Here is a 21,507-nt window from a genome sequence, read left to right on the forward strand (position 1 = left end):
AATATTGCCTTCTCCAGTGAAAAAAGTTGTCTCATCTGAATCAGGAGAGAACTATGCACAGATCAAGCACCTATTACGAAAATGGTCCGAAACAGTTCTAAAACAATATGTGGGTGGATTTTGATGTGAGAGAAAACAGGAGATTAACTTTTTCATTGGAGGAAGCGTAATTATGGATTATGGACTTGCATAAAGAAAAAAGCCCTTTTTGACCATTCTTAGGGCCATTGAGTGTTTTTTAAACATTATTTTCATAACAATGCAAGTAATGTATAAAATCTCAGTCTTATTGCTTAAATGTGAAATACAATTTTAAATTATTTATTTAAATAATGCTCTGTACAGCATGGGAGTATTTTTTACAGTGAATTTGTTATATGCTGATTTAAATGACAAAAGATTATACTAGTACAGTTTTATTTGAAGACATTCTAATAGGAACCATCATTAAAAAAACTCAAAATGTCAGCACACATTGCTATTAGAACTTGGTAGAAAATGTGTTTAATTATAATTAAATAATGTCTCGATGCAAAAAAGTTAATGGCCCTAAAATAGTCTTCATTTATGATCATTTTACTAGTGATTTTAGAGGGAAAAGTAAGTCGGACATGTTTTCATGAGATTCACTGACTGTATATTTTGTTCATCTGCTGTTGGTGGGCTTGTTGAGTATTTTGAATGTGTGGTTGTGTTCTCTTGTGTATAGTTTCATTCATGTCATTAGCCACTGACTGACAGTGAGACGGCTCTTGAGGCTCTTTGAGAGTTCTGCGGGGCTGTTAACCTCCACCGTCTGTGAGGAATGGCTCTCACGAGATGGATCTTGTGATAAAGGGTGTGCTGGAGGCTGGAGTCTCGTCCTGTCCCTGGAAATGATTATGGGAATGAATGGAAGTGATCCTTTTTTCCTCATGGCGTTTTGGTAGCCTCTTGAAATCAGACCTTGTGCCTGTTCACAGGCCTCTGGAGATGCACTGTATGGCCAAACATATGCAGACACCTCCTAATGCTTGTAATTAACAGCAGTCGGTGTTCCTCAAGGTGTGTAGTGGGGTTCAGCTCTGAGCTTTGCTCAGGCCAGTGAAGTTATTCATCGCCAGCCTCATAATATGTCCATTTAGCTTTGAGCACAGGAAAATTTTTGAAATAAAATCAAAATTAAATCTAAAATGAACTTTTTAATACAAAATCCTGGACTTTTTGTGAATTATTCATTAGACCACATTATTTTAAGGGGGAAAAAAATCGTTTTTGTAACTTTGGAAATGTAATAACTTGCATTCTGAAGCAACTTTTTGGGGGCTGACTTTCAAGCTGGTATAAATAATAAATAAATCAAAATTTTAGGGACATGAAGACTTTTTAATGTCTTAAAGGAATAGTTCACCCAAAAATGGTGAACTATTGGTTCACTAAAAATGGTGGACTTTTTAATGACTTTTTAATGTCTTTTAATGACAGTCTCTTCTGCTCACTAATGCTGCTTATTTAATCAGAAATACAGTGAAATTTTAAAATAGTATTACAAATTAAAATAACTGTTTTCTATATGATTATGATTATATTAAAATGTAATTTATTCCTATGATGCAAAGCTGAATTTCTGCATCATTACACTAGTCTTCAGTGTCACATGATGCTTCAGAAATCATTCTAAGATGCTGATTTGCTGCTCAAGGAACATTTCTGATTATTATCAATGTTGAAAACACTTGTGCCGATTCATATTTTTGTGAAAACTCTGATACATTTTTTGATACAGGATTTTTTTTTATTAATAGAAAGTTGAAAAGAACAAAATTTTGTAACATTATAAATGTCTTCACTGCCACTTTGGATCAATTTAACGCCTCCATGGTGAATTAAAGAATTATCTTGGGCAAAATACAGAACACGTAAGCTCATAAACAGAGGCTAGTGTTCCTGAATGCTCTTCATATCACGTTTATCCAATTTTTCTCTCAGGTTCTGCTGTTCCACGATCAGACATACGGGATCCATTATGAGTACACGGTTGCCCTGAACCAGTCGCAGGAGAACGTCAGCGGTCCGGTGAAGGAACCAGAGCACATGTACCTGTGGACTCACAGCAGCTGGGAGGACTGCAGTGTGCACTGTGGAGGAGGTCAGTGCCGGTCATCATCCACAATGCCTCTGGGGTTTATTTTCTTAATACTATCTGCCATTACTGCCATTACAGTCACATGTACATTCTTAAAACATAAGGCATCAATGGTTCCCTGAAGAATCTTTCCATTCTGCAAAACGAGTAGTTTTGTACAGCTAAAAATAGCTGGAAGTGAATGAGACCGGAAGCCACACCCATAAAATTAACAAATGGCCACGACCATTTTTACAGGAAGAATAAGGTGGATAGAGTGCAAAACGGAAGTAAAAACTCCATTCATTTTCTCCATAGGGAAAGTGATCTTTAACAATAACTTGACAACAGAACTGTTGCGAGCTCCGAGGTTGATAATCATTTGTATATCCCTTTGTTGCAGCTATCGCTTTGTGTTAATTCAGCTGATTTTTTAAAAATGATCTTGTTCAATAGCGGAATTGTTAGTAAAAAAATAAATAAACTACATTAACCATGATGCTGTACAGAAAATTCCACCAATCAGACAACAGAAGCACCAAATGAGCTCTTTAGCTCCACCCACTCCCATGAAGCATACGAATGACAAAAATACTTGAATATGCTTGTGTATTTATGCATATTTAACAATAAAATTAAAATATATTGTTTCTATAGATACTAGAAACAACTTTAAATGAAAAGTTTTACATTTTGCCATAGTTTTTTTAATTGATGTAATTTGCAATGCTTCATGAGATTGTAGTTCTTTCCCAAACCAAAGGTCTTCTACATTTTCTCCAATTTTTTAATTGTTCGCTTTTAATCAACATTTGGTATGTGATTCTCCTTGTAGCTGGTTGGTTTGGTTAATGGCTTATAGCGATTTAAAAAAAATCTTTATGGGCAAAATGAATGGGAAAAATACTTCTGGAACCAGTGCTGCTGCAAAAGTGGATGGGCACTAATGCACTCTGTAGTGGAAAAAAGGTGATTTAGATTATTAAAATGTTCTTCACACTAAGAAAAAATGGTTCTTTTTTAGAACTGATCACTGAAAGGTTCTTTTTGGAACCAAAAACCGTTCTTCCATTGCATCGCTGCAAAAACTCCCTTTCGGAAACTTTATTTTTAAGAGTATATCAGAAGCTGATCAGGAAAGTTTCCAGTTCTCCTAAAGGTTTCATTAAATTCCCTTTCAGTCTTAACAGTTGAAGCTGTTAACGTGCGTCAGCTGTCCAGCTGTGTTTCTGTGACGGTGTGTGACTGTTATGGTCAGCACAGCTGTGTGATTATATCTAGCAAGTTAAAGCCCCAAAAATAATAATTACTGCTACGAAAAGAGAATCTCTGACAAATGATATCAGCATTAACTGACTCGCAAAGGAATGAAACTTTCAAAATTAAATGCTGTCAAAAGTCGTCACATGTAGTGGAGGCGTTATTCACTTGAGACCGAGATACGCATGAAATAACCCAAAAAGCGACATTGAGGCCTGTCCCATTTTCTAAGCCCGTCTGAGCATGACAGTTTTGCTGGTTATATTCACGAATCTGATAGCAGATGAACATTTATCTGCAACAGACCGGCATGCAGTCTTCCCTTAAATAGCTCCCGTTTTAACGCTGATCTGCTTGTTTCTTTTATGTGGTTATTGCTTCCTGATGGTGTGTCATTGTCTGCTAGAAGTGTTGCGTCAGCGTGTGTATTTGCGCACAATAACACGAGTTAAATCTGTTTTTTAAAGCAATTGTTAAGTGCTTTTGCTTAAATAATGTGATGCATTGGGTTTTTAAAAGGGCATTTCGTTCTCTGTGTGGAATAGAACAGCTTTATGTTTTCGACATGAGCTGCAAATCATGTTCTGGCCTGAAAAAGCTGACGAGAGATTTGCAGTGTCTGTTTTTGGAAACTTCTAGACACATCTATGAAATAGCGGTTGTTTTGTGGTCAGCGTCGTTCCTTCGAGCCAGTTATGAACTGAAGAATATAATGATGTGTTTAATGACGCCAGCACATGTGTGTCATACGTTAATACAGCTGGGGTTGATGAAGCAGGATCTGTCTCTAATACTCACCTCGAGCGCTCGCCTATAGAAACATAGACTGAGAGAATATTATTTGAGAAGGGATTAATAAGTGCATTCATTTGTTCAGTTGTGTTGTGTGCATTTGGGTAGTTTACAAATGGACATGGACACAATCTTAACCTAACCATTTGAGCATCAAGATTTAAAATTAAAGTTTATGTTTTTTTATTATTATAACAGGTCACAATTTTGTCAGATTGTTGTTATTTTTATTCACCTATTTTGCCTTTACTAGAACAATTAAACAATTCTGTGATGTAAGAAATGAATTGTTGAATATACAAATATTTTAAAATATAAAAATGTACAAATATGAATTAATATGCATGCACAACAATTGTAATATAATCCATAAAATGTTATTTAAAACTATTTAAAACACTAATACATTGAGACTCCTGCATTCAAATATCTCTTTCCATTGGGTCAGTAAGATTTTATTTTTTAAAGAAATTAAAAGTTTCATTTAAGCAAGGATGCATTAAACTGATCAAAAGGTTACAAAATGTTTTTTATTCCAAATAAATGCTGTTCTTTCAAACTTTCTATTCATCAAAAAATCCTGAAAAAAATGTATCATGGTTTCCATAAAAGTATGAAGCAGTACAACTGTTTTCAGAATTGATAATAATAAGAAATGTTTCTTGAGCAGCAAATCAGCATATTAGACTGATTTCTGAAGATCATGTGACACTGAAGACTTGTGTAATGATGCTGAAAATTCAGCTTTGCATCACAGGAATAAATTAAAACTATTTTAACTTTAATAATATTTCTCAATATTACTGTTTTACTGTATTTTTGATAAAATAAATACAGCCTTGGTGAGCTTTAGAAACTAAAACCTGTTCAAAAACATTAAACAATCTTATACCAGACCGCCAGTATTTGAACAGTAGTTTATGTAAAGGACTGTCACACTGCAGATCTGAATAAATGAATGTGGAAGTAGATTTACATAAACATAACAAGTTCAATGACTAGTAAGAGGTTAAACTCTTTTCATACTTATAACTATCTTTGCTGTCGAGGTCCTGATTAGCAAAGTCTTGAAGGATCCCCGAGAGATTGCTCATTTGCAAAGGGATTTTGTGAGTCGCTCCCCAGCACTTGCTACAGTAATTGGTGACCAAACAGTGTATACGTATATTTCTAGGCAATAAGTAAATGAATAGCCAGTGATTTTTTAAAACGAGAAAACACTATTTCAACTGTATTTCTACCCACATTTAGGCGGAAAATCTAAACTCTAAATTCAGCAATGCGTGTGAAAGATTTCATCTGAGAGTGTTCAGTGAGCATTTCTTTCAGATAGGAGACAGTAAGGATACTCTACTGTACTCTATTGTTCTGGGGTAAGAGTGTGTTGCCCTGGAAACCATGGTTAAGGGGCTGTATATAGTAGTGAGATCAGATGTGTCACACTCATTCAAACTAATGAGCCCCTTCTGATTTTTGGAGGGAAAGTGGATTTTAAATGCAACTTCCGAAAAAGAACAGCTGATAAGTAAGTTGCTTAAATTTACATACAGAAATGTTTTGTCAAAACACTCCTCAGAACATACACTCTAGTTTTATGTTTGCGTGTTGATAAGTCAATGGTGCAATAAATGCATAGCACACATATATTATGTAAAATTAGTTCCTTTTTATTACATTTAACCATTTTATCAATATTTTTCAGGATTTAATGAAATATACATCACCATTCAAAAGTTTGGGTTGGTATGATTTTTTTTTTCTTCACAAGTCTCTTATGCTCACCAAGGCTGCATTTATTATTTATTTTAATAAAAAAAAATACAGTAAAAATATAAATATTGTGAAATATTATTACAACAGTTTTCTATTTCAATATATTTTAAAATGTAATTTATTCCTGTGATCAAAGCTGAATTTTCAGCATCATTACTCCAGTCTTCAGTGTCACATGATCCTTCAGAAATCAGTCTAATATGCTGATTTGCTGCTCAAGAATAATTTCTGATTATTATCAATGTTGAAAACAGTTGTGCTGCTTCATGTTTTTGTGCTTTCTGTGACAGTTTTTTCAGGATTCTTTGATGAATAGCAAGTTCAAAAGAACAGCATTTTTTGAAATAGAATCTTTTGTAACATTATCTTCACTGTCACTTTTGATCAATTTCAAAGGTATTCGTTTGTTAAAAAAAATCGTACTGAACCCAAGATGTACCACAGTGATTTATTTTGTTGAATTTAGCTTATTGCATTGCTTTGTCCATAAATTATACTGTACACGACATGTGATGCTGCTTTACAGCAAAAAATTTTGCGGCATAATTTTGGAACAAGCTTTGCATCTGGGACACAAATATGATGCCTAAAATGCTGACTAAGTAGGCAGCGCACTATGTTTTGGAGCAGAGCTTCTGGCTCTGTGTCTCTGAGGCTGCCTTTCACCGCTCGCTGCTCGCAGGAATTAATCTCTGTCTCTGACTGCTTGCGGTTTTTCTTGGCAAACGTAGAACAGCACAAAATTAATGACATAGCTAATCCTACAGTTTGGCGTACCGCCACCTTCTGAAGCTACAACAACATTAAGAACTGAAGAAATTAAAGGTCCCGGGCAAATTCAGCACCTGTTATGTGGGTCACTGCTTCTCCCCGCTGCTAATTTGGTCATGCCCACTAAAGAACCCCCGACTCTATAGATGACCACTAGAAATAACCGCGTATTGTTATCCCTAATTAGAAATGTTTTGTTCTGCAATTACCTGAAATGGGACATGGCTGGTTGGGAGGTGAAAGTGGAGCGGACAGCATCAGATCATGTGCAAACGCTCACACGTGCCAGAGAAAACACAGATTGTCCTGTTGTGGTTAAACACCCCCAGCAGAGAGTCACTGCAGCGCTTGCCAAAGCCCTCGACTCAATCCAAACTTTAACATCCTCAGTGGATTGTTAGTAAACTCAGACGGCTCAAAGCAGCCATAAAGATGATGATTATTATTATTATATAACCATGTATTTACACATTAATTTTAATTATTATTATTATTATTATTATTATATATAATATTAATTATTTTAGTTATTTCTTCAAATAAGTAACTAGTTACTTTTTTATGGTGTAACGCAATATTGTAAAGCATTACTTTTAAAAGTTACTTTCCCCAACATAGTAAATAATAAATAGATAATATTTCTGTAGCTCAAACAGTAGTATGGGTTCAGTTTTTAGGGAATGTATGAGCTCAATTTCAATATAAGTCACTTTGGATAAAATTTGCAGTTTACAGATGATGATGATGATGATTATTATTATATATATTAATAATAAATTGTTATTATTACATATTATTTTATTATCATTTTAACTGCTATTATTTGTTAAGCAGTATTTATTAAATATTTTAAAGTATTTATTATGAAATTATTTTTAAAGCTAGTTTACAGTGAGCGTAATTAAGTGTTATTTATTTTATTAGTATTTTTAAATGTTAAACATTATTTATTAAATGTTTAAACTTTTTTAAAATTATTAATGCTAGTTTAAAAAAATACATAGTTCATATTATTAAATATTATTTCTTATTATTTATTAATCATTGGTGTTAAGTTGTGACAGATATCTTCTGTAGATTCATGAGATAGTTTACACTGAGAGTTCTTATTAAAAAAGGTTTTTATTTAAAAAAAATATTAAAAGCAAGAAGTTGTTACAGTGATATTTTACTGTGATTACGGCATGACACATTTCCTCTCATATACTGTCTGTATGTTTACAAAACACACATAAAAAGAAGCATTCAAATTGATTCATGTAAGTATATGCAAGACACGTACTGTAACCTTGAGTGACATTTTATGAAAGTATAGTATGCCAATAAAAATGTTTTGCTGTGTTTTAGGGGAGAGAAGGACTGTGGTCTCGTGCATGAGAATCGTTAACAAGACCATGACTCAAGTCAACGACAGCTACTGTCAGGTGGAGAACAGACCCGCGCCTCAGATCCGCCGCTGCAACATCCACCCCTGCCAATACAGGTACCAGAAGCGCCAGAGCTTCTCAGAACGGACCGCTTTACCTGTATCTGTGTGTGCTGTGTGTTTTTATGTCGTCAGCTGACACAAAACTCAATAGGGAGTCAAACAAGATGGATTTGGGATCAGAGTCTGGGACTCCTCTCTTTCTAGATTTAACAGATTCATGGTGGATATTGTTCCCAACAAATCCAGGACAAAAACTTCTAAACAAAATAGGTAACCTGGTCTGTTGCGGTCATCTCTGTACAGGTGAAAGCCTCACCTGTGAAACATGGATGCATGTTCTTCCTCAAGGATCATGCATCACAGAGATACTCCTTCACAATTAACTACAGCATTTCAGACGATATGTTTGTCCCGGGAACATGAGAATTATGATTATTTACTCTCATTTAACCAAACCCAAGAACAGATGTTTGACTCTCTCTCTCTCTCTCTCTCTTTCTCTGCTCGGTTTATTAAAGTCTTCACATTTATTGTGTATGCTTTTTTTTTTTAACCAATAATTCACGTTGTTTTTATCATGCTAGCTTGTAGTGGTTTCACAATTTAGGTGCAATATGTATAATTTGATTTATGCTGCGTGATAAAATCAGATTGCTCTGATTCCCAAAACTGTTTCTTCATCTGTAGCTTTTCAAGATGCGGTATGTCTCACATTACATGCTTTAGAAGAGATAAGATATTGACATAAAGTTGTTAATTCAGAGCAGAAAAGGCTGGTTCACTTCAACAAGGGATAGATGCTTACAGAATTATAACTTCATTTGCACATTTTTTCTTGCTCTAACAGTAAAGGGCTGTTCACACCAATAACGATAATTATAATGCTAGCTATATTAAGGTCCATGCCAATAGAGAATAACATCATATTCATTCTAAGCTTGTTTTTCAGGTATGTTCCTCTGTGCTGATTTTTATTTATTTTTATTTGGAAAGGAACCATGTGCAATTTTTAGCATAAATGTTTCTATTTAATGTATTGTCTAATTTTCATCCGCAGTCCCTTAGCAGGTCAAGTTGTTTAAAACTTTATGGCTAGGTGTAAATGGGCCTTAATGTACTATTTAAATCATTAAAAAATACAAAAATAAGATTGTCAGCTGGCTTTTTAGATCTTTTAAAGAAAATTTGAAGGGTTGTTTGCTTGTGCAGAACTCACTACTGTGCATCTGGTTTGCAGGGTTGTTATTTTTAACTAACACTGAAATTATTAAAAATAGTTAATATTAAATAAAATATTAATATTAGATGACTTAAACTCTACAAATTTTAAAACCGTAAGTGAATATTTGGAGTTTTGGCTTGTCAAAAATCAAATAAAAGTACTATATAAAAATAAAATAAAAAGTAATAAATTAAAATGACTAAAACATAAAAATGAAAAATAAAGATAAAAAGAATTTGGAGTTTTGCCTTGTCAACTAACTGAAACAAAAAAAAAGTACAAAGAGTAATAAAATGACTCAAATTTTAACATTAAAATGAAAACTGAAAATATCAAAATAAAAGATTATTCAAAACATCAATAAATACTAAATTAGTGTATAAATAACACTAAAATAACACTACTAGGTTGTTGCTAGGGTGTTCTGGATGTCTTACAGGGTGTTCTCAGTCTAATAAGCCCAATTCCAAGTGGATATTCTGATCTGTAGATAAGGCTCAAGTGCCTCCATCAATGTACTTCTCAGGGACTTTTTCACCCCTTTTTATTGGGTATGATGTAAGTCCGATCACTTAGAAAAGTAATTGCACACCTCTATTTCTGTCTATAACTGCAAAATCGATTTTGGTGCTTCTAAGAGTGGGATGTGAGTGTGGGACAGAAGAGCTTTCTGTAGGTTTCCACATGCTTCTCTGTCATCTTTCATTGTGTCGTTTAAGCAGTTAATAAAGACGGCTCTATTTTTATTCTCGGTTTCATCTGTTGAGATTTTCTGCATGTAAATCACAAGTGCATTTCATGACTGCTTATGTGGCAATAAAGATAATCATCTGCTATTTTCAGTCAGACTGTAAACTGACGATTAAAACATCCAGATTTTATGATGTTTACTGACTTGTAACATATGATGTTGGCTGCGTTTTTCATCACATTACAGAAGGTTGCAAATGCTTGACTTTAAGGACTTGTTTCAGTGTACACGTGTTAATTTTCAGACTTCAGATCTCTTTCACTACAGTTTAATGCATTGAATATTGACAAGGACTTTAAAGGGTTAGTTCACCCAAATATGAAAATTAGCCCAAGTTTAACTCACCCTCAAGGAATCCTAGGTGTATATGACTTTCTTCTTTCAGACGAATCCAATCAGTTATATTAATTTTTCTTTGCTCTTCCAAGCATTAGAATGGGAGTAGGCAGGTGTTTTTGTTCAACAGTCCAAAAGTAGTCAAAGCACATCTATCCATATTAAAATGTGCCTCACCCGGCTCCAGGGGGTGAATAAAGGCCTCCTGTAGCGAATCCATGCTTTTTTGTAACAAAAATATCCATATTTAAAACGTTATAAAAACTTTTCTCTCACTTCTGCTGACTGTCGTACGTGCAAGACGTTTCGGCGGATGACGTAGGATGTCGGCATAGTGTACGCGCCAGTGAGATATGCTAGTCTTGCGAGTTTGTTTACAGGAGCAAAGGAAGCATACTTTCCATACTTTTGCAAAGGAAAACCAGTCTCATCTTGGCTTATATCGAAATCCTCCTACATTCTTCTAATTCATGACCGGCATTTTGTTTTGCTGTCTCTCCGCTACGCTCCTGCGTTCGTCACGAATCACCGGCGGAATGGCTTGCACGTACGACAGTCAGCAGAAGTGAGAGAAAAGTGTTTATAACGTTTTAAATATGGATATTTTTCTTACAAAAACGCATCGATTCACTACAGGAGGCCTTTATTCACCCCCCGGAGCCGTGTGAGGCAATTTTTATTATGGATGGAGGCGCTTTATTTGACTACTTTTGGACTGTTGAAAAAAACACCCGCCTACTCCCATTCTAACGCTTGGAAGAGCAAGGATAATACTTAATATAACACCGATTGGATTCGTCTGAAAGAAGAAAGTCATATACACCTAGGATGCTTTGAGGGTGAGTAAAACATGGGCTAATTATCATTTTTGGGTGAACTAACCCTTTAATAATGACAAAACAGTTGTATTAACGTCTTCTCTGTGTTTTCTGCTTCTCTCAGGTGGGTGACAGGCGAATGGGCGCAGTGTTCAGTAACCTGCGGGAAAGGCTTGCAGCAGAGGGAAGTTGGCTGCGTGTACCAGCTGCAAAATGGCACGTACATCCCCACCAGAGACCTGTACTGTCTGAGCTACAAACCAGCCAGCGTACAGCACTGCGAGGGGCGCCACTGCCTCACCGTCTGGGAGGCCTCCGAATGGTCCAAGGTTTGAGCTCAAGTCAGCAGGAATTATTTAAAGATGCCACATCATGGACAGCAGATTTTGCTATTGCTCTTGTATGTACATTGTACATTAGTTTGGTCTAATGTTTAAACATATTTTAAGCATTCTTGCTTAAAAACAGCATAATGTAGCACAGGATACTTGAATAGAAGACACTCAATGCACTCAAAATACTTCTCCAGAATTCATCTGATTGACCCAAAAACTTTTTTGACCAACTTTAACCTGACTATCTTTTAAAAACCGCACAGATGAATGAATGTAGGTGCTTTAATGAAATTATAAGCTTTGCATTTTTGTTTGAACCCTCCAAATTGCAATTTCCTCACTGTAACTTACTCAGTAGTACAGCCACAAGACTTAAACAACACGTGTTAACATGATTTCAGTGTGGAAAAATCTCTTACTAACCTTTTCTGTGTAAAGTTATATATGCAACTTTATACGTATATAAGTTATATTACTTTGTCAACATGTTAACATAAGCCATTAACCCTAAAACCCTATTAAAAATTAGGATTTAAACAGCTTTAAAGATCAAATAATACTAGTAATAATACTAGTTTTAACAGAGGAATTAATGCATATTTTATAAATGATAAACTTCACATTTCTGCTTTTAAATTATTTTAAATCCTCCAAAAACTGGCCAGATTCACTATCACTGTAAGTGCCTCACTGTAACCTTGATTTTTGCCTTTTTTTTAAGAAAAGGAAGGACAAGTTTAAATTATTTTCTGGTAATCAATATTATGCAACAAATGCTGTCACAACATTTTTGTTTAATTTAAAGAAAAGGATGGACGAGTTGAAATAATTTTTGTGATAATCAGCATTATAAATACAATAAATACAAATAAAAATGCAGCACTGGTGCCATTAGATGCTGAAAATACAGTGCGACGTGTTGCAATGGTCAAATACATCCATCTAGTAGGGCTGCAAAACGATTAATCGCGATTAATCGCATTCAAAATAAACGTTTGTTTACATACTATATGTGTGTGTACTGTGTATATTTATTATGTATATATAAATACACATGTATGTATATATTTTAAAAAATATTTGTATGTATATATATTTATACTTGTATATAATTTATATTATATATAAATATAAATATAAATATTTTATATATAAATCTAACATATTTTTCCTTAATATATACGTGTGTGTGTATTTATATATACATAATAAATATACACAGTACGCACACAAATAGTATGTAAACAAAAACTTTTATTTTGAATGCGATTAATCGCGATTAATCGTTTTGCTGCCCTACTGTCTAGTGCATCTTTACAGAATAATGATTAAAAAATTACACAGATACAGAAATGCAAGAGCATGTTCTGTGTGAATGGCCCCTAACATTCGCAAAATAAAGCTCCATTATATTTATGGAAAAATGCAAAAATGGTTTGTTCACAATTTGTCACATTTAAGAGCCGTTCACACAGAAAACATGAAATGCAGAGCAGTGGAATAAAAAAGAGACTCAGTTTAAAAAACTATTTTAAACTATTTTTGGCTTGAAATGTTTTGAAAGCCAATTTCAAAATTTATGTAATTCAAACAAGAGTGCATGGCGTTAACACTGCCAAGGTCATGACTTTTCCCAGGGAAAGCAAGAAATGTGTATCTTGAATGCATTGTAAGTCACTTTGGATAAGAGCATCTGCCAGTTGCATAAAAATGCAAATTTGTGCCATAAATGCTGTCGAAATTCAGAATTCATCACAGTTAAAGGACGCTCACACAGAAAACGCAAGATGCAGGACAGTGGAAAGGAAAAAAAAGCAAGGTCTTAAAAGGGATTGTTTAAGAGCTGAACTTTTTTTAACATGAGCACAGTGGTCAAAGACATCCATTTAGCAGAAAAACAATGGAAAGCAGCAAAATACAGTAGAATGCAAAACCACATTCTGTGTAAATGGCCTCTTAAGATATGACATTTACATACTAACGCCCATCTGTTATAGTTTAAAGGTACACAGAGGGTGAAAAATGTCAAAATATGTACTAAAATTACAGCATTTTCTGGTGCGAGAAGCCTTGATTAATATAATATGATGACTTGTCATAAAAAGTATATTCTATAAAGACAGTTGCTTTTATGAGACGCATCCTGTACTGTTGGACATGTGAGGGTCTCTAAGAAAAGATATGTGCGCTTGTGTCTGTGGCGTTTGTCCTGGCCTATGGAGGGCACTGTGGTTGTTTTTGAGCGTCTGGGTCTCGTTTCAGATCTTGATGTTGATGTTGTAAGCACTTCATTAGAGTGGATTTAGTCAGCGGCGAAGTGAGACTCCACAGGAAGCCAGTTTTAATGACCAGCGCTCTTGCTTATGTCTTTATTTATCTCCATTCTTCTTTGCACCCAATTGCTCACTTATTTTCCTGGTGTTATCCTCTGACATCTCGTTGTCTTTGTCTGTCTCAGTGTTCCTCTGAATGTGGTCGCGGCAGCAGGAAGAGGACAGTGACCTGCACCAATCCTCAGGGTCTCTGTGATCCCGTGTCTCGTCCTGCAGAGGTGGAGATGTGTGAGGATCACTCCAAATGTTATGAGTGGAAGACCGGCGAATGGTCCAAGGTAGGATGACCAAATAGTCAGAAGTTGGCATATAAAAGTGAGTTTGGGCTCAGTAAGATTTTTAAAAAATAAATTCATACTTTTATGTAGCAAAGGGACATTAAATTGATCAAAAGTGATAGTAAAAAAACGTTTAAAATATATTTTTAAAAATGTATTTCAAATAAATGCTGTTCTTTTGAAATTTCTATTCATCAAAGAATCCTGAAAAAATGTATCATGGTTTCCACAAAAATATGAAGCAGCACAACTGTTTTCAACATCAATAATAATAATAATAATAAATGTTTCTTAAGCAACAAATCAGCATATTAGAATGATTTCTGAAGGATCATGTGACACTGAAGACTTGAGTAATGAAGCTGAAAATTCAGCTTTGCATCACAGGAATAAATTACATTTTGAAATATAATCAAACAGAAAACAGTTATTTTAAATAGCAATATTATTTTAAAATAGTACTGTATTTTTCCCCTTGTTCATACTTTTCTTTAAAACGCAAGAAAAAAAATCTGTTACAATAAGACACTTACAATGGATGTGGATAGGGCTGATTTGTAAAAATACTCTTATTTTTTATAGCTCAGCTACGTGACATAAAACAATATATGTTAACATGGTTTTAGTATAAAAAATCACTTAACCATTTCTGTGTGAAGCCAACCCCAAAACCTTTTTGTAAATATAAATATATGCAAAATTATATGCTTCACTATTCTAATCCTCCACAAACTGGCCCCATTCACTTCCATTTAAAAGACCCTCATTATAACCTTAAGTTTTGAATTTTTTTTTGAATTTTTTTTTTAAAGGAAGTGAATGGAAATAATTTTTGTAATCAACATTAAGCCACAAATGCTGTCGATTGAGCTTAGCTTGTCCAGAACCCGTAATATTTCTTTGCACAGCATAGCTGTGAAGCATCAGACTCTATCCTGAGTCAAATGAAAGCCGACAGGCGAGCATTAGGCCAGTGAGAGCACGCGTCCGCGGATCTTCAGCTGAATCAGAGTTTGTTGCGCTGTCGCATGTGATGCATGTGGGCCGCCCCAGTGGAGCTGACCGCCGCGGCCCAGGGTCGCATCATGCCTGTAAAGCACCATCTGTCTGTTCCTCTCGTTCTCCTGAGCTTTGTGTTTCTCAGTAATGAGCTCTCGCCACCTCAGTGCAGACACGCCATTACCATAGTGCTGTTTCTCATGGTTCAGAGTCTCAGGTGCACAGGCTGGAAGTCAACTTCTGCAGTAGTTGTAGAATTATTTGGGAATATGGGTTTTTCATTAGTCGATGTTGATATCTCGAGTACAGGGTCATTGTTAGTCAATATTACATGGCTTACGCTACAAAATGTAGTTCCTGACATGTATACTAATGTTAATAGTTGGTCTCTATGGGTGCACAGGTCTGCTTTTTTAAGCATTTCTATAACACTGTATTGGCCAAGCAGAATCCAGGACCAAATCTATGCATTTTATCAAAAAATATTGTAATCATATATTCAGTATTATAGCTTCAAGCAGCAAATACCAGGGTCAAGTGCTGAAATGGCAGCATGTGTTTTGCTTTTGTTTGACGTTTACAGGATTTGACCTGTTGGAGGCTCACTGACATGTACATTTTCAGTAACGGATTGGCAAGATACGACATAACGACTACACCATCAGTTATCAAGCATTTATTTATGTTGCTTATTGGAGAATAGGAAATGAAAATCTAAATCTCCATGGAAATTTCTGTGAGGCTTTGGGTGAATAAGAAATATTGAGAAATATCATTCATAATACAGCAGAACTTGATATATAGAATATTATTAATTCTGCAATATTAATAAACAAGAAGCAAAATTTAGATCACAGAATGAAGCTGACACTTTATAAATGGTACATTTCTACAAATATTTCTGGCAAAGATGTTAACATTAAATCAAAATTGACCCCATTTAATTTCTTAATGCATACAGATCTTAATGTGGATGAATCAGCTGTGCATTTATTTTTCATATATGCATTTCTTACCTTGTAATCATAAAATAATAACTTGCTCTTCCTGTGATATGCTAATTTGATGTCTATGATGTTCACTACCATAAGTTTGGGGACGGTGAGATTTTTTTATGTTTTTGAAAGAAGTCTCTTCTGCTCACCAAGGCTGCATTTATTTGATCAGAAATACAGTAAAAGCAGTAATTTAAAATGTAAAATATTATTACAATTTAAAATAGCTGTTTCCTATTTGAATATATTTTCAAATGTAATTTATTCCTGTGATCAAAGCTGAATTTTCAGCATCATTACTCCAGTCTTCAGTGTCACATGATCCTTCAGAAATCATTCTAATATGCTGATTTGCTGCTTAAGAAACATTTCTGATTATTATCAATGCTGAAAACAGTTGTGCTGCTTCATATTTTTGTGGAAACTGTTATATATTTTTAGGATTCTTTAATGAATAGAAAGCTCAAAAGAAAAATAGAAATATTTACTGCCTTTACTGTCACTTTTTATCAATTTAATGCATCTAATGGCATAAAAATATTAATTTCTTATAAAAAATCTTTACTGACCTCAGACTTTGAAATAGTAGTGTATGTGGGGCCGCACTGCAGCCAATCGCATTCAGTTGTTCTGCCTTTATATCCAGTTTGTAATGCTCAATTTTCACAATCAAATCAACAACTGATGGATAAAATCAAGTCCTGCCATCATTTAGCCATTAAACTTGGAAATACGCCACAATAAGTTAGTAAAGTCAGTTGCAACATCCGTTTTGTGTCAACTAAAGTTTCAGTTCTTTAGTTTTGCGGAGATACATGCTCAGTGTACATTTTTATAGCAGTATTTCATGCACCTTTATGGATGACCTTCAAGACTCCACAACTAATCGGAGCATCGATTAGTGGCATTGATCTTTGGTGAAGGTGTGATTGTCTGATCTCAACTTCACGCCTGAGATTAGTTTTGCATTAAATTTGTCTTTTGTGTTTTATCAATGGCTAGAAAAATACGGTAACATCATTGCATGGCCTGTTGTGGTTTACTGCTGGATTTTACATGCGTCCGAGCTCTCAATATTCACTATACGAGCCTCTGCGACATTTGTTTGTGAAGTGGGCCGTATCATTTCGGGGCCGAAATGAGAGGAGAATAGATTCTCCCATTAGTGAGACGCTGGTGCAGAAAGCGTCGGATATTTCTGCATGTGTCATGCATTTATGCAAAGAGCAGATGTTCCCTCTGTAGACCTGCTTCTTTTCATTTCAGTGATCTGCAGAAAAGACGAGCTACTATCACATCAGGAGTGGGAAAGCATTCAGTGTGAAGTAACTGCATACTACTGCACAGGCATTTTTACTGTAGTAGTTCTGCAGTTTATTATCATGGCTGCCGTATACTGTGACCTCACTGTAAACAGGAAGTGACTTTCTGTGTCTGTATTACAGTAATCTCTCGTATATTTACAGATGACAGATATTTAATCGGAGTTATTTTAGTACTGTTAATATTTAGTTATAATTAATATAATTTGCTTTTATTTTTAAATATCATTTTATTTTTAGCTTGTTATATGCTTTTGTAATTTTGACTGTTTTATATTTCTGTTTAGCTTTAATTTATTTTAACTTCAATTAGTTCAGTTAGTTGCCAAGGCAACATTTCTAATTTAAATTTGTTATTTAAGTTTTAAGTAGCTTTTATTTATATATTTTCATTTATTATTTTAGTTTGAGTAATTTTGTTATGTGCGTTTGTCATATTAATTCATGTTTTTATATTTATTTTTTAGTTTAGTTTTCATTTATTTTTATTTCAGTTTTAGTTTTAATTTTAATACTGCAACTTCAATTATATTATTTCAGTTATTTCAGCAAGGCAACATTTCTATTTTTATTTACATTTTTCATTTAGGTTCTTCATGTGATATTTATATTTTATTTCAGCTGTATTTCAAAGAAAACAGTTTTAGTTTTTAATGACCACAGCATGAATAAATTATGCAGCTGCGTGTTTTGTTTACTGTTTACTGGTTTATTAACTTTTTATATTTTATGTAGAAGTTCACAATAGCGCGTCATAGTATTGCTCTCACCTTTATAATTTCGGATCAGTGCTACTTAAATAATTTAGCAAATTTATTGTTACATTTATCATGGGAGACTTGAAGTCATTCATTACACTTTTAACACTATTATTCAGACAAAGATTAAATAATACTAGTTAAGAGCCAAATTCCTAACTAAATATTAAGCTAATTACCATAATGGAGACTTCAGATTATTTAAACTCGAGGGTTTGTGGGTGTTCCACACTTTTAATCTAGTTATGTTTGTAATTTGTTGAGCTAGTCTTTCACAATAGAGTTCAGTCTGAACACAATATTTTATTGTAACAAATCGTGTGAAATCCATCCTGCCATTTTTTACAGTAATTAACCCAGGCAGAATATTACAGCCTGTGGATTTACACTGATTAACACATGAGTATGAACATCCATTCATATGACTGACGTGGCTTGACTGAAATGCCTCCACTGAATAGAAATGGCCTATTTAGCTGAGGAGAATCAGGCTCTTTTCTGTGTTTTGGCTGCTGTGCTCTTATCCAGGCTGTGAATGTCATCCCTTTTCAATTATGTGGAACACATTGTGTGTTTTGGCACAAAATGACACAATTACATATTTTATTTGTAAATGGGATGAGAGGGTCTGTCTGTGTTTGGAGTGCTCTTCACTTGTGTTAATATCGGTGCATTTTGTGTCTCCATCATGTCAGCTACCAATGGGCATCCAGATAATAGAATTCAGGGAACATGAAATCCTGAAAATGTTATTTCAAAGGTGGAAAAATATTTTCATGATCTTTCATCTAAATGTAAGAACCTCTGAAATGAATTCTCTTGCCCATTGTCACCTACGCCATTAAAGCTATGGTTAGAATTAAAAAGGCATAATTTGCTCACCCTCATGACATTACCGCGATTAATCATTTGACAGCACTAATATATAATAAATAAAACTAAGCTTATTGGAATATGTTTTGCAAGAAAATACTTTTTGAGTCTTTTAAAAATTTAATGTTTAATTAAATTCATTTATTTGTAATTGTTGTGAAATGTACTATTAATTTCTGAGTGAAAATTGTTTCAAAGTAAATCCTGCACCAAATTTTTTACAGTGTGGACAAAAGTGTTGGAACATTTTATGCTTTTTTTTGTTTTTTTTTTGCATTTCAGTATTATTTATATACTTTTATATTATTTGTTAATATTTTGAAATAATTTGAATATATATTTACAGTTTTCATTTTAAGTTTGATTAAAGTTTTAAAAATTGTATGTGCTTTTGTCATTTTTAGGTATTTAGCTGTTTTTTTTTTATTTAATTAAATTTATTTCAGATTTAATAATTTTATTACCTCAACTCAAACTTTTTATTTGATTTACTTTTGTTTTTTTACAGTTTTAAATTCTTTCTAGTTTTAATTCGATTAACGATTAACCATTTTTAATTGTTTGATTTAGTGTTAGTTAACAACATTAATAACAGTAACAATGTTTTTCAAGTTAATCTATTTTTTTAAAGCTTTATTTTAGTTTGATTTTTAATAGTTTTAGTTAACAGCAACAACACAGAGTCATAGAGGTTTGGAACGACACGAGAGTGAATAAACAATGACCTTTTTTGGCTAAAATATCCCATCAATATTAACCAACAGCCCACTTTATTTTGACCAAAATCCAAACAGCTATTTAGTCATTGTTCTAGGCTACTGTTGTGGTAATGTAGCATTTCTAAAATAGTTTCCACAGTAATTTTGAAATGCTGTGTTATGTTAATGTTAAGAAGATCTCAGGAGTTTCTGTGTTGCTCTTCGTCTGTAAGGGTGCTCTCCTTTCACACGACAGACGTTAAAGAGCTTTGTCATATTTATTAGCTCAAATCAGCCATGGTCTTCTCTTGAGGGAGTCGTAGATTGTGATTCAGAGCCGCCTTTGATCAGCAGATGAGATGTTTTTGGGACGTCTCTTCTCATTCACAGCACATGTGGTGTCGTTGTGAAATCACTCCACTCACACTTTCCCTGACTGCAGTTATTTACTAGACTCTGGCGACAGGCAGCGCTGAGATCAATGCTAACCTGCCACGCTGATTTCATTTTCAATAGCCCGTCGTCCCCTGTAAACGTGAAGTTCTGTGCGTTGCTGAAAGGAGTTCGGGTTCCTCGGAGGCAGGGAAGTGTATTGCTTTCATGCACTTTTTGCCACTTCGCAAAACAATTTTCGTTTGTTTCGTCTGCAGTCATGGCAGCCGACAGCTCTGTTTCTCCAGCCCGGGGGTATCCAACAGGGGGTCTGCGACAATTACTGTTTGATCAGTAATAGAGAAGAAATAAAACTGTTCTAGAAAAGTGAACCAAATGGCAAATTACACTACTGCTCAAAAGTTTGGGCTCTGGAAGATGTGCAGGTTACACTTTACTAAGGTTCCATTTGTTAATATTAGTCAACTAAATTTAACAAGGAACATTTTGTTTATTATCCTTAGTGTTAATTTTAACACTTAATAATACTAGATTCAAATCAAAAGTTGTATCAGTTCAAATTATTTAATGGTCGTGAGCTAATATGAATTAACAAATTAAAATTGAAAAAATAAAAAATAAATATTAACTAACATCAACTAAAGAGACCTTATTGTAAAGTGTTACAGATTTTTATTTATAGAAATAAATTAATACTTTTAATTAAAATAGTTTTAAAGTAACAGTAAATACATTTATAATGTTACAAAAGAGTCTATTTCAAATAAATGGTGTTCTTTTGAACTTTCTGTTTATTAAAGAATCCTGAAAAATAAATATATCACGATTTTCACAGAAATATGAAGCAGCACAGCTGTTTTCAGCATTGATAATAATAAGGAATGTTTCTTGAGCAGCACATTTCTGAAGGATCGTGTGACACTGAAGACTGGAGTAATGATGCTGAAAATTCAGCTTTACATCACAGGAATAAATTACTTTTTAAACATATATTCAAACTGAAAATACCGTATTGGCCCGAATATAAGACGACCCTGATTATAAGACGACCCCCCCTTTTTCCAGATGTACCTTTTGGAAAAAGGCTTTTTAAAAACCAAATCTTGTTTTTTCTCAGTAAAACACATTTTGCCTTCAATTATTTTCATATTGCATATTTTTCCTATTTTAATTTTTGTTTTGAAAGTATGGTAAAAACTGGTAAAATGTACCAACAATCACATTAAAAAAATATACACTTTTTGATATACCATAAAAAAAAAAAAAA

General features: G+C 34.0%; 1 protein-coding gene across 1 annotated transcript in view; it reads left to right on the top strand.

Annotated features, from left to right (window-relative positions):
- The window catches only part of LOC107742308 (A disintegrin and metalloproteinase with thrombospondin motifs 17-like), a 137,334-nt gene that overhangs the window by 109,705 nt on the left and 6,122 nt on the right, over window positions 1-21,507 (top strand). Inside the window, exons 18-21 of the mRNA XM_016555229.1 lie at window positions 1,969-2,128; window positions 8,048-8,183; window positions 11,381-11,585; window positions 14,050-14,202. Coding sequence (XP_016410715.1) covers window positions 1,969-2,128; window positions 8,048-8,183; window positions 11,381-11,585; window positions 14,050-14,202 — 654 coding nt within the window. The remainder of the gene's footprint in view (window positions 1-1,968; window positions 2,129-8,047; window positions 8,184-11,380; window positions 11,586-14,049; window positions 14,203-21,507) is intronic.

Source organism: Sinocyclocheilus rhinocerous, unplaced genomic scaffold (genome assembly GCF_001515625.1).
Source record: "Sinocyclocheilus rhinocerous isolate Xijiao unplaced genomic scaffold, SAMN03320098_v1.1 scaffold75, whole genome shotgun sequence".
Lineage (NCBI taxonomy): Eukaryota > Metazoa > Chordata > Actinopteri > Cypriniformes > Cyprinidae > Sinocyclocheilus > Sinocyclocheilus rhinocerous.